Source organism: Stegostoma tigrinum, chromosome 15, assembly GCF_030684315.1.
Source record: "Stegostoma tigrinum isolate sSteTig4 chromosome 15, sSteTig4.hap1, whole genome shotgun sequence".
Classification (NCBI taxonomy): domain Eukaryota; kingdom Metazoa; phylum Chordata; class Chondrichthyes; order Orectolobiformes; family Stegostomatidae; genus Stegostoma; species Stegostoma tigrinum.
Genome location: NC_081368.1, coordinates 39,690,350 through 39,702,782, shown reverse-complemented (window position 1 = coordinate 39,702,782; position 12,433 = coordinate 39,690,350). Strand labels below are relative to the sequence as shown.

At 39.4% G+C, this 12,433-nt stretch overlaps 1 protein-coding gene and 1 long non-coding RNA gene across 3 annotated transcripts in view; one reads left to right on the top strand and one right to left on the bottom strand.

The window, feature by feature from the left end:
- Positions 1-12,433, top strand: part of LOC132210572 (uncharacterized) — a 29,351-nt gene that overhangs the window by 6,171 nt on the left and 10,747 nt on the right. The window lies entirely within an intron of this gene.
- LOC125458927 (ras-related protein Rab-6A-like) overlaps positions 2,675-12,433 on the bottom strand; it is a 58,399-nt gene continuing 48,640 nt past the window's right edge. For both annotated transcript variants that reach the window (XM_048544774.1, XM_048544773.1), the window contains exon 8: positions 2,675-5,703. In XM_048544774.1, the coding sequence (XP_048400731.1) occupies positions 5,639-5,703 (65 nt within the window). In that variant the 3' untranslated portion in view covers positions 2,675-5,638. The remainder of the gene's footprint in view (positions 5,704-12,433) is intronic.

Here is a 12,433-nt window from a genome sequence, read left to right as displayed (position 1 = left end):
GACTGGGTAGGATGGGGAAGAGATAATTTACTTCTGCAGTATGCTTGTAGCCATGCTATTTATATGGAATGCCCTGTTGAGTTTCTGGTTAATGGTAACTCCCAGGATGAGATCAGAAATCACACAACACCAGTTATAGTCTTACAGGTTTACTTGAAAACACAAGCTTTCGGAGTTTTATTCTTTCTTCATGTGTTAGCAAGAGAAGCAGTATCAGACACAGAATTTTTAAGTAAAAAGATCAAAGGATCACACCACTGATGAGGAAGTATAAACAAACTGAAGAAACTGTTAAATCTTTAACTCATCTTCAGCATTTTGGACTAAGACTCCAAAAGCTTGTGTTTTCAAATAAACCTATTAGACTATAAGCTGGTAGTGTGAGATTTCTGATCTTGACCACCCCAGTCTAATACCAGCACCTCCACATCATCATCCCTAGCATGGTAATAGGGGGTTTCAGTGATAGTAATGCTACTGAATCTCAAGGGATTGTTGGAGGTAGTCACTGTGAGGCGTGAACATTACCTGCCACAAGAGCCCAAGCATGGATATTGATGAGGTCTTGTTACAAATGACATAGGCTGTTTTAGTATCAGGAAGTCATGAATGGTGCTGAACATTGTCAGAAGTGGAGATGTTTGCTAACGACTGCACATTTATAAGAGAGGGAAGGTCATTGATGTAGTAGTTAAAGATGGTTGAGGCAAAGACCCTACCTTGAGGAATTGGGTGAGGAATGGGGATTTGGGTGTACAGGTATATAGGTCACTGAAAGCGGTAATGCAGATGGAGAACATTGTCAATAAGTCCTATGGCATGCTTGCTTTCATCAGCCAGGGCCCAGAGTTCAAAAACTGGCAGGTAATGTTGCAACGTCATAGAACCTTAGGCTGCATCTGAAATATTATGTTCAATTTTGGTCACCATACTACCAGAAGGATGTGGTGGCTTTGGAGCAGGTACAGAAAAGATTCACCAGGATATTGCCTGGTATGGAAGGCATTAGCTATGGAGGAGGGGTTGGAGAAACTTGAGTTGTTCTCACTAGAATGACAGAGGGGCAACCTGATAGAGGTCTACAAATTTATGAAGGGCACAGACAGAGTGGACAGTCAGAAGTTCTTTCCCCAGAGTGGAAGGCCATAGGTTTAAGGTGCAAGGGACAAGGTTTAAAAGGTGATGTACGAGAAGTTTTTTTCTCCCCCCCCCCCAAAGCAGATACAATAGTGACTTTTAAATGGCATTTTGACAAATACATGAATAGGACAGGAGTAGAGCGATACAATCCTAGGACAGTAGAGGGTTTTAGCTGTGATGGGTAGCATGTTGGTGCAGGCTTGGAGGGCTGAAGCATAGGAACAGGCCTTGTAATTTTCTTTGTTCTTGGGATTCCTACCAAGATCACTGACCTCCAACAACCATCTTCAGTGTGTCAGTGGAAAGACTTCCCCAATTCAAAATCACTCCAGTTTAGCTACAGCTCGGTAATGCCACAAATTGTCAGTGCAGCCTTGATGTTATTCACCTCTCCTTTGGAATTCAGCTCTTGGTCCACATTTTGAGCCAAGGCTGTAATGAAGTCAGGAGTTGTGTGGCTCTGGTGGAACACAAACTGGGCATCAGGGAGCAGGTTATTTCCGAGTATGCATTCTCTGCCACAATGATACCAAGTAGGGCTCAAACCTCAAAACTCTCACTGACTTCATGGAGTATTTCCATTTGTAGAGTCCAAATGACTGATTTTTGAATTGAGGATCACTGTAAATCAGAAGGATATGACAAAAAAATGCATTAATTTCTATTTTAAGAGGGATAAAGTCACCTCATCTCTCCTTGTGGTTTGAACTTTTGATCTATAGACTATTTTTTGCTTACATTTTCCATACAGGACATTCATGCAAACTGGCTGCCTCTTTTTGGCAATAAGTCTGTACATATTTGGATTTAAAGGGAAAATATTTCAAGTTTGCACAGGAGTAATTAATACACCATTTTGCCAGGTTAGTGGGCATTCTGATTGTCCTCTTGAAGTGCGATTAAAAGATTTGGTGGCACTGTTTCCTAAGTAAGCTATATTTATAAAGATTTGACACAACTACCTCCACCTAAACAGGTTAGAAATTTTGAATGACAGACATCTGAACATGGCAAACTTTTCGTATTCCAGAACTAGAGAAATTGATTTCTTTTCCCTCTACCTTGTTTGCAGTTTGGGATATTTAGAAGGGAAAAAATAAAATTTCATATTAGAAATGGAGTTTACAAGATTTACAGCACCACTGAAATTTTCTTTTAACAAATACAAAATTGGTTATTATAAAAAGAAACTTAAACTTAAGTAACAAGAGCCATAAACTAATATACAGAAAGTCATATTAGGAACCAGGTGGATCAATTAATTTTATGTTCTGACCTGTGGAACACCAGAACTAAAGACAGTACAATCTTTTCACCTCTGTTGTTACAATAAGATACAAGGTTTGGTAAGGTAGATACTGGGAGAATGTTTCCACATGCAGAGAAAGTAGAACTATGCATTTTGTTCAATAAGGGGTATTCCTTTTAAGATAGAGAAATTCTCTCTCAGAATCCAAAGGAACAACTCAACACCAAACTGACTCCTTTTTACTTTGACAGTCTGATGACTACACATGACAAATCCATTACAAAATTGGTTGTGAAATGGCTCATTTTATTGTGTGTAATACAAGGAGGATACTTTACAACAGGAGGTGGTACCTTAACACAAATATTCTAACAACTAGCTAGTGAGATCATTAATTAGTGGAATCTGAAGACAAATATTTTCTTTATTAAACAGATGTGTCAGTGAATGGTTTGAGAGACAGGATATTTATCTTTGCAAAAGACTTGAGACACTGGTACACAGGCTGAGCTAATCTAATTTGATAAATAGTATAAACTTCAGTACAGGCAAGTGGTTTAGTGTCTTACTGCCTTTCCAAAGATCATAATCTAAATGCATACACACAAACAGACATGAGAACATTACAACTGTCAAGTATTTACAACAAAGACTTAAATATTCAAAAAGAAAAACACAATCACTGATGGAGGAGGCTCCAGTACTTGTTTGCAAATAGTTCCATTGTAATAGGCTGATTTTTTTTCTTCCAAATTATTCAACACAGCATCCTTCATTACTGGTCTCCACAGGCTGCATTAAAATACCAATTATTGTAATCACAAACAGGAAAGCCACACTTGGTATTAGTTACTTCAACCTTGCATACACTCACCCTCAAAATGAAGCTGATTAGACATGGCAAAGTTCAAATGGGATATTTCACTGAGCAACAAACCTAAGCCCACATGCATGCTGGTATTTTTCAGAACAAAAAAGGTACACTTGATTTTAAAAGCATGATTAGAAATGAAAGACATGTTTTAAAGTGAGCCACAGTGAGATGCTGTTGATTTTTAAAAAAAACCCAGTCAGAATCACTAAATGCCTGACTTCTTCTAAACTTTAGAGTTCAGCTTTTAATTTCTGGTTTGTCCATTCTAGTCAATTCTCAAAAGTGGAGAAAAATATGGGGAATTTTACAGAATCAGGTATCCTTGCAGTAGTCATCAGTCCTGTCAAGTATTACAAGTCCTTCAAAATAAAAAGGATAGTAATAGGACTTCACATTTATTGGTACAAAACATTTTTAAAACTGGATATAGAGAGTGTTAGTTTTAGATTTTGTTAATGAGTTAGCAGCAACCATCACTATTTTAATACGTTCCCATTTAGTTGACATTTCAATCTAAACAGAAGTTCATATGAACAAACTGCATTGCTCCAAGTATGCTTAACATGCATTTCTGGGTAAGACTCTGGTATAAAATGCTACTTTAAAAGTCTACAAATAGCGGTAATGCAATAAATCAGTTCATGTTGATGTTATGAACATGTGAAAATTTAATCTGGCAGTAATAAGGTCACATTTTTACAGCAAACAGTTTTAATCAACAATTGTGTTACTGGTGTTTGTTCAAACTGCCAATGAACCAAAAAGCTCTTTCCAATAAATTTGAGGGTTTTTACATGTTCCATTAAAAATAAGGACTTGCATAAATATGTTGATGTTAACAGAGTTTGCTAACCCCAGAATTTATCTTGCTAACAGACACAGATTACACGTGCTCACAAAGCAACAAATTTACTTCTGAATCCAAAGCACCAATTACACATTACAGCATTTCTGAAACTGCATGTACAGAGACTGTACAGCGGAACACAATACTCGGGGGCTTTGAAAACTAACTGTGGCTTAACTGTAAGATAGTTCCTGTAAACTACTAGCTCATGAAAGAGTCTGGCATAAGAAGCTGCGACTAGTACTAATACAGACTCTTTATTCAGAGATTGTGACTTTCTTTTAGTTGCAGCTAAATTACTCAAATACTCCAATTAATCTGAAACATAGGGAAGTGTGATCACATATCCAAAATTACAATCAAGCATTCTTCCTGATTTATGAATAAAATTCCGAAGTATCTCTCCACAGTTTTCCAAACAAAAGATAATTCCAGGAATGTAATGCTGTTCACCAAGAGCAACTAGAAAGTGAATATTACTTTTTTTTGCCACTGTCACAAGAAACACCATTTTAGAGTTAGCATAACTGAAAAAAATAGATTAGAAAAGCACTAATTAATTTTGAACCTGAAAGTTGCAGGGACCATTTAAAAGGGCTACTGTTCACAAGAATATTGGCTGAAGATTCAGGAAGCAGCAACTGTCAAGACATGACACTACTTATCAGTCTTCACATCCTGCACCACAGATGAATTAAAGCATGGTTAAGTTATTTAACTTATTTCAGGGGTATTGAAACTGGATGCTATCTACTTGTGCCAATCATCTACTTGGAAAGGGGACTAAGTGGCTACTCAGCAAAACCTTCAGATACTCTCCCCAGTGATGAACAGTTAACTTCCAACCTTAAATGAAACAGACACTACACTAGGGCACTTGAACTTTAAATGGCTGCACAAATGAGCCAAGACATACATCCATGGACAGCAAAGGAATATAGCTTTAGAAGCTTACTTCAACTGTAGAAAATCAATGCTGTTCTAGCACCACACAATAGCAAGAATGCTGCCCCACGCCAACAAAGACCACCCAAGACAGCATATTAAGACATTACTCAGACAGAAGTATTTTGTTGGATACAATGGTGCTTCCCTTCTTTCCCAATTACAAAAACATTCCCACTGGTCAAAGCAGCATCTAAACCTCAGCTCAGACCCACATCAAGACATCATAGGCAATTTATCCTTTTTTTGATAACCTGACACAGCAACATCTTTGCATATTCACACAAACATTTTACATCGTGCACACATTTCTGTACAATGTAAAGGACTGCATCGCTCAGTGTTAAGAGTGCAATACATAACATAATTAAATCAAACTTGATCTCTGATCTTAAATAAACCATGCAGCTGAAGGAAATGAAATTGAATTTTCTGAATGAAGAAGCTCCTGGTGTGATTACAGCAGCACGTTCACACATTACTGAGCCAGCACACCACCAAAAAAAGGAGCAAGGTGGATAGTCAATGACTGTAATGCAGTTGGTGATGCTGGCCAATAGGGAACAGTTTGATTGTGCCAATATTAACAGGAGCAGCCACCCTCATTGATTGGTGGTTCTGGTGGTTTCTCCAGCTTGATATCAATCACTGTGAATGGAGTTAAGGAAATTTCACCTTTTTGAATGGAAAAAAAGAGAGACTTACATTTATATAGTACCTTTCACAACATTTAAGTGCTTTAGAACATAAAAAATGGGAGCAGGAGTAGACAATTGATCCCTGAAGTTTGCCTCACTATTCTATATTCATGACAGATCTACCTCAAGCCTCAGCTCCTCTTTCATGCCAGTTTGTTACAGCCCTCAACTCAAAAATATTTAAAAACAACTTACCTACTTCGTCTTTAAATACTTGCAGTGATCTGGCCTCCACAGCTTTCTAGGATCAAGAATTCCAGACATTTACAACCAATTGAGTACTGAAGTGAAGTGTGGTTACAGCCGTAATAAATAAAATGGTAGCAATCAACTTGTGCACAAACTCCCACAAATAGACATCTGATAGTGACGTAGATAACGAACAGGATCTGCTTTTGTAATGTTGATCAAGGGTTAAAATATCAGCCAAGACATGGGGATTATTCCCAGTGCTTCGTTGAGTAATGCCAGAGTTTTGACATACCCGAGAGTCAACCTCCCCTTCATTTCAAGATTTCATCTAAAAGATGTCATCTTTGACAGTGAAGCATTCATTCCTTGCACAAGAGAGTGTTAGCCTTTATTTTTATGCTCCGATCCTGGAGTGGTAATGAAATCACAACCATCTGACTTATAGCTAATAGAAGCATACAGTAGCAGACACTAGATCAAGGGATTCATTGCCCCACAACTCAATACCTTCAGTTACCAAAAACCTGTCAATCTCAGTTTTAAACCTGACAACATGTCTGGCATCAGACGCCTGCAGAAGACAGTTCAAAATCTTCAGTACTCTGTGTGAAAGGATGTTTTTTTAATTTCACTCAGGAGAGATTTGGTTGCAATTTTTAATACTTTGCATCCTAGTCCGACACCCCTAAATACTGGGATTCTCTCCTAAACTGTGCAGAGAATTGAAGATGTTGAGAGAGACTTGCAAATTGGGTGCAGAATGGCCACCAAAATGGCAGTCATTCAAATACTGCAGGTCACGTACATCTTTGGTGGTCAGTTTACTTTTGAGATGGAAGTGACTGAGGTTAGAATTTTTCTTCCAGTCAGTACTTAACACTGACAGTAGAGGACAGTCAGTCTTTGATGAAGTGAATAATGATCATCAGGTAGAATGTAAATAACACTGGGGATATCACACTGCTTTGACTGGTACTGGCCAGAATTTGAAGGTGTTTCTTTCATGTCTCCCACTCAAGACAGTTGCAGTTATATCATCAGGGACAAGTTGTAGAATTGTGAGGAAGTTTTTAGACATCCAAATCTCTGAAGAATAATCACAGAGCTTTGTGATTTACTGGGTCAAATGATTTGGTCAGGGGAAGAGTTCCTGTTGTTGTTCTCAACATCTTTTTAGGATTTGTCTAGCAACAAAGACCAGAGGTTTCTTAGTTAGGTCTAAAGCCGTACTGTGTCTTTGGTTTTCTTCATTACAGGAGGTTGGTGATTTAGGACAATGTGTACCCAGATTTTTTCTGCCATGGACAAAAGTGAAACACCTCAATAGTTTCTACATCACAATTTATCTCCATTCTTGAAGGTAGCTACAATTTGTCATGTTGCAGAAAACAAGGGATTGGTATTCTTTTTCTTCCAAATCACCTGGATGATTGTGGAGGAATGGAATTGTGGGAGATATAGCAGTTTGGATCGGAAATTGGCTTGCTGAAAGAAGACAGAGGGTGGTAGTAGATGGGAAATATTCATCCCGGAGACCAGTTACTAGTGGTGTACCGCAAGGGTTGGTGTTGGGTCCACTGCTGTTTGTCATTTTTATAAATGAACTGGATGAGGGCGTAGAAGGATGGGTTAGTAAATTTGCAGACGACACTAAGGTCGGTGGAGTTGTGGATAGTGACGAAGGATGCTACGGGTTGCAGAGAGACATAGATAAGCTGCAGAGCTGGGCTGAGAGGTGGCAAATGGAGTTTAAGGAAAGGGTGCAGAGGAGATTTACTAAGATGTTGCCTGGTATGGTGGGAAGGTCTTACGAGGATAGGCTGAGGGACTTGAGGCTGTTTTCATTAGAGAGGAGAAGGTTGAGAGGTGACTTAATTGAAACATACAAAATAATTGGAGGATTAGATAGAGTGGATAGGGAGAGCCTTTCTCCTAGGATGGTGACGGCGAGCACAAGGGGGCATAGCTTTAAATTGAGGGGTGAAAGATATAGGACAGATGTCAGAGGTAGTTTCTTTACTCAGAGAGTAGTAAGGGAATGGAACGCTTTGCCTGCAACAGTAGTAGATTCGCCAACTTTGGGTACATTTAAGGTGTCATTGGATAAGCATATGGACGTACATGGAATAGTGTAGGTTAGATGGGCTTGAGATCGGTATGACAGGTCGGCACAACATTGAGGGCCGAGGGGCCTGTACTGTGCTGTAATGTTCTATGTTCTAAACTATTCCAGTCAATAGTTTGAAAAGTTAAAGTTAGCCACAAGGATCGGTGCTGGGTCCACTGCTTTTCATCATTTATGTCAATGACCTAGATGTAAAGATAGGAAATATGGTTAGTGAGTTGCAGATGACACCAAAATTGGACGTGCAGTGGACTGTGACAGTGGTTACCTCAGTACAACAAGCCAATGGGCTGAGCAGTAGCAGATGGAGTTTAATTTAAAAAAAATGTGAGGTGCTGCTTTTTGGAAAGGCAAATCAGGGCAGGTCTTATATACTTAATGGTAAGGTCCTGGGGAGTGTTGCTGAGCAAAGAGACCTTGGAGTGCAGGTTCACAGTTCCATGAAAGTGGAGCTCCAGGTGGATAGTATAATGAAGGCATTAGATATGTTTGCCTTCATTATAGACAATAGGGGCTGGAGTAGGCCATTCGGCCCTTTGAGCCAGCACTACCGTTCATTACGATCATGGCTGATCATCCACAATCAGTATCCTGTTCCTGCCTTATCCCCATTATTGATCAGCGCATCAAGTATGGAGCTTGGAGGTGATGTTGCAGCTGTACAGGACATCGGTTAGGCCACTTTTGGAATACTAAATTCAATTCTGGTCTCCCTGCTAGAGGAAGGATGTCATTAAACTTGAAAGATTTACAAGAATGTTGCCAGGGTTGGATGGTTTGAGCTATATGGAGAGGCTGAATAGGCTACGGTTATTTTTCCTGGAGCATCGGAAGCCGAGTAGTGACCTTATAGAGGTTTACAAAAATCATGATGGACATGGAAAGAGTGAAGAGACAAGGTCCACCACAACCACACAACACACACACCCCCCCCCCAACCTCTGGGGGGGGGGGGGGGGGTGGGTGGGTGTGTGTGTGTGTGTCCCCAAAACTAGAGGGCATAGGTTTAGGGTGAAAGAGGGGAAGGTTTTTAAAAAAAGGGACCCAACAGGCAATGTTTTTACACAGAGGGTATATGACTAGGAACAGTTTAGAGGGATATGTGCCAAATGCTAGCAAATAGGATTAGGTTAATTTAGGATATCTGGTTGGCATGGGCAAGTTGGACCAAATGATCCTTTTTCATGCTGTACAATTGTATGACTCTAATTTAGGTTTGTATTAGCTGGAATATTCTCTTGTCACAACTTACAGGGATGTAGGAGTAGGCCATTCAGCCAGAGATCATGACTGATCTGTGGCCTAACTATATACCTGCCTTTGGCCCATATCTTCAATACTTTTGCTGAACAAATATTTACCATCTCAGATTTAAAATTAAACAATTGATCTAGCATCAATTACTGTTCACAGAAGAGGACTTCAAACCACTACTGTGTGTAGAACCATTTAACATCTCTCCAGGCCCTAATTTTAGACTTGTATCCCTACTTTGAGAAGCTCCAGAGTAAATGGTTTATTTTTATCTACCCAGTTTTTTTTCCCCCTTTAATATCTTGAAGATGTCAGATTTCCCCTTAATCTCCTGAATGCCAGAGAAAACAGACTTAACTTGAATAATCTCTCATAAATGGACTTCTGGGGTTATTATTCTTGTAAACCTACATAGTGCTCCCTCCAAGGCCTCTACATCTTCCCAAGGTGTGGTATCCAGATCTACACTCGGTGCTCGAAGTGGGATCTAATCAGGGTCTCATAACTGCTGCATAACTTCCACATCCTGATATGCCAGACCTCCATTCGCATTCTTTATTTTCTGCACCTGTTAGTAATATTTTACAGATGTATGCATCCGAATCCTAAGTCTCTTTAGATATCCACTGTATTCAACTTCGTAACATGTTGAACATACCCTGATCTATCCTTTTTTGGTCCAAAATGTACAACCTCTCACATAATTACACTGAAATTCATCTGCCCCATTTTTACCTATTCACCTAGTCAATGTGCCTTTGTAACTTTATGTATTCATCATCTGCACAATCTACAATGCCCCCTACATTTGTGTCAGCAGCAAATTTAAATATATAACTTGCTCTGCCATTATCCAACTCATGAATGTTAAGAACTGAGGCCCTTGCACAGATACTCGTAGGACATTACCAGTCACATCCTAACTGGAGTGCCTTCCTGTAATCCCTACTTCTTGTTACCTGCAAACCGATTTCCCAACCACGTCAGTAATTTGTGCTCAATTCCATGTACTTCTTCCTTTGTTAAGTCTCTAATGTGGAATTTTATCAAATATCTTCTGGAAGTTCATATACATAACATCCATAGACATTCCCCTCCCCACTATCTTAGTCATCCCTTCAAGTAATCTAATCAGGTTTTGGATGTGAGTTTGTTCGCTGAGCTGGAAGTTTAGTTTTCAGACGTTTCGTCACTATTCTAGGTAACAAACTAGCCACAAAACGACGTGACCCACAATCACTCGTATCCTTACATACAGATGAGGAAGGACGCCACTTTGATTGGGACAACACATCCATCCTCGGACAAGCCAAACAGACACACACGAGAATTCCTAGAAGCATGGCATTCCAAGTGGAACTCCATCAACAAACACATTGATTTGGAGCCCATCTACCATCCTCTGAGAAAAAAACAGGAAATGACACCACCAACACCAGGAAATGACACCACCAACACCAGGAAACCTAAACAGATAAATAGAAAGTGGGACATAACACCAGCGCTTCGTCAGAGGCTCACTGATGATGTTACCTAGAATGGTGACGAAATGTCTGAAAACTAACCTTCCAGCTCAGCGAGCAAACTCACATCCAGAACCTCAACCTGAGCTACGGATCTTCTCAAAACTCAATGAGGTTTGTCAAGCACGATGTACCACTCATGAATCCATGCTGGCTCTCCATGATAAACTGAAAATTTGAGGTGTTCAGTTATTCTATCCAGATTTATAGATCCCAACAACTTTTCAACTGTGAACGATATGCTAACTTGTCTGTAATCCCCTGGCGTTCTTCCAATCCAGAGGGCTAACTCCTGAATATAGGGAGCTCAAATGACTGTTAGAGAATTTATAATCTGCTCCCCTATTTCCTTTAATACCTCAGAAGGACTGGGATTTGTCATTCAGTTGTTCCAACTTAAATCTTGGAGTGACGGTATCATTTTAGTAATTCTAATCTGCATTTTCCCCAAGGATTAATATAACCCAAGGTTTAATGCCCAAAACTCAAGGAGGTCCAGCCAAGACTTCAAATTGCCAAAGTATTAGCTTTAACTTTCGTGTATTCTGTTCATGATCTAAAGATCAGTATTTGATTTGCCTTTTTGCTTATTTTCTGTACCTGTTAGGCATTTCAGTGCACTATACATTTGGATCTTTGGTCTCTCTGCATCTTCAGTTTTAGTTTCACCATTTCAGTTACTCTATCTTTTTAATGTCCAAATAGAGGGCCTCACATTAGCTGATGTTGAAATCCAAGTGTTATGTTCAGTTGATTCAGTATCTTAGTATCTTTTACTAACTGATAAATAGATGCACTTGAGTACAGAGGAGTTAGCTGTAATTTGAATGAACTCTTAAAATGTAATACCCAATAAAAACACAATTAGTAAGATTGACAGATTACTGAAGGGCATCATGGATTGAATTATCAGTCCTTTGCAACACCTGTCACCAATTTTATTTCAATTTTTACTGTTGTTTTTGTAATCCTCCTTAACATGCATTCTTCCAATTATCAGCTGGGAAAAGTCCAGAAACCTCAACAATTATTTGGAACAGCATTTCCACAAAAATAAAATAAGCATTATCCTTTTTGCTAGGCCAGATGACTCTCCTTAAAAAGGACTACATGATCAATCAACACAAAATGCAAAATTCAAAAAGCAGCACTGGAACATGATCTAAAATCTTGCCTATTTGTTAAAGCTATCACGCTGCTTTTCTACCTGCCTAAAACAATAAAAGAATATCATAGTCACTTCCATATCCACCTGTTTATTTTCTCTCTCGCATAAATCCTTTTACATCATTTCTTTCCATTTATCTTTCCTAAGTACCCTTTGAGATCCAGTTCTACATGTATCACATGCTCTCGTCCATTTTTGAACCAGGGCATCAATGAGGCCAGGAGCTGGGTGGCCCTGGTAGAAACCCAACTGAGTGTTAGTGAGTAGGTGATGCCTTTATTTTCATCTACTGTAGTCCCAATCATGCAACTCTGTCAATTGCTACCCCTGCCAAGCGCTGGAAGCCTCACCAGTTATCCAGACAGCAGAAAATTTGTTTCAGGAAGACGAGGACCTGCCCTGTCAAATTTCATGTGGA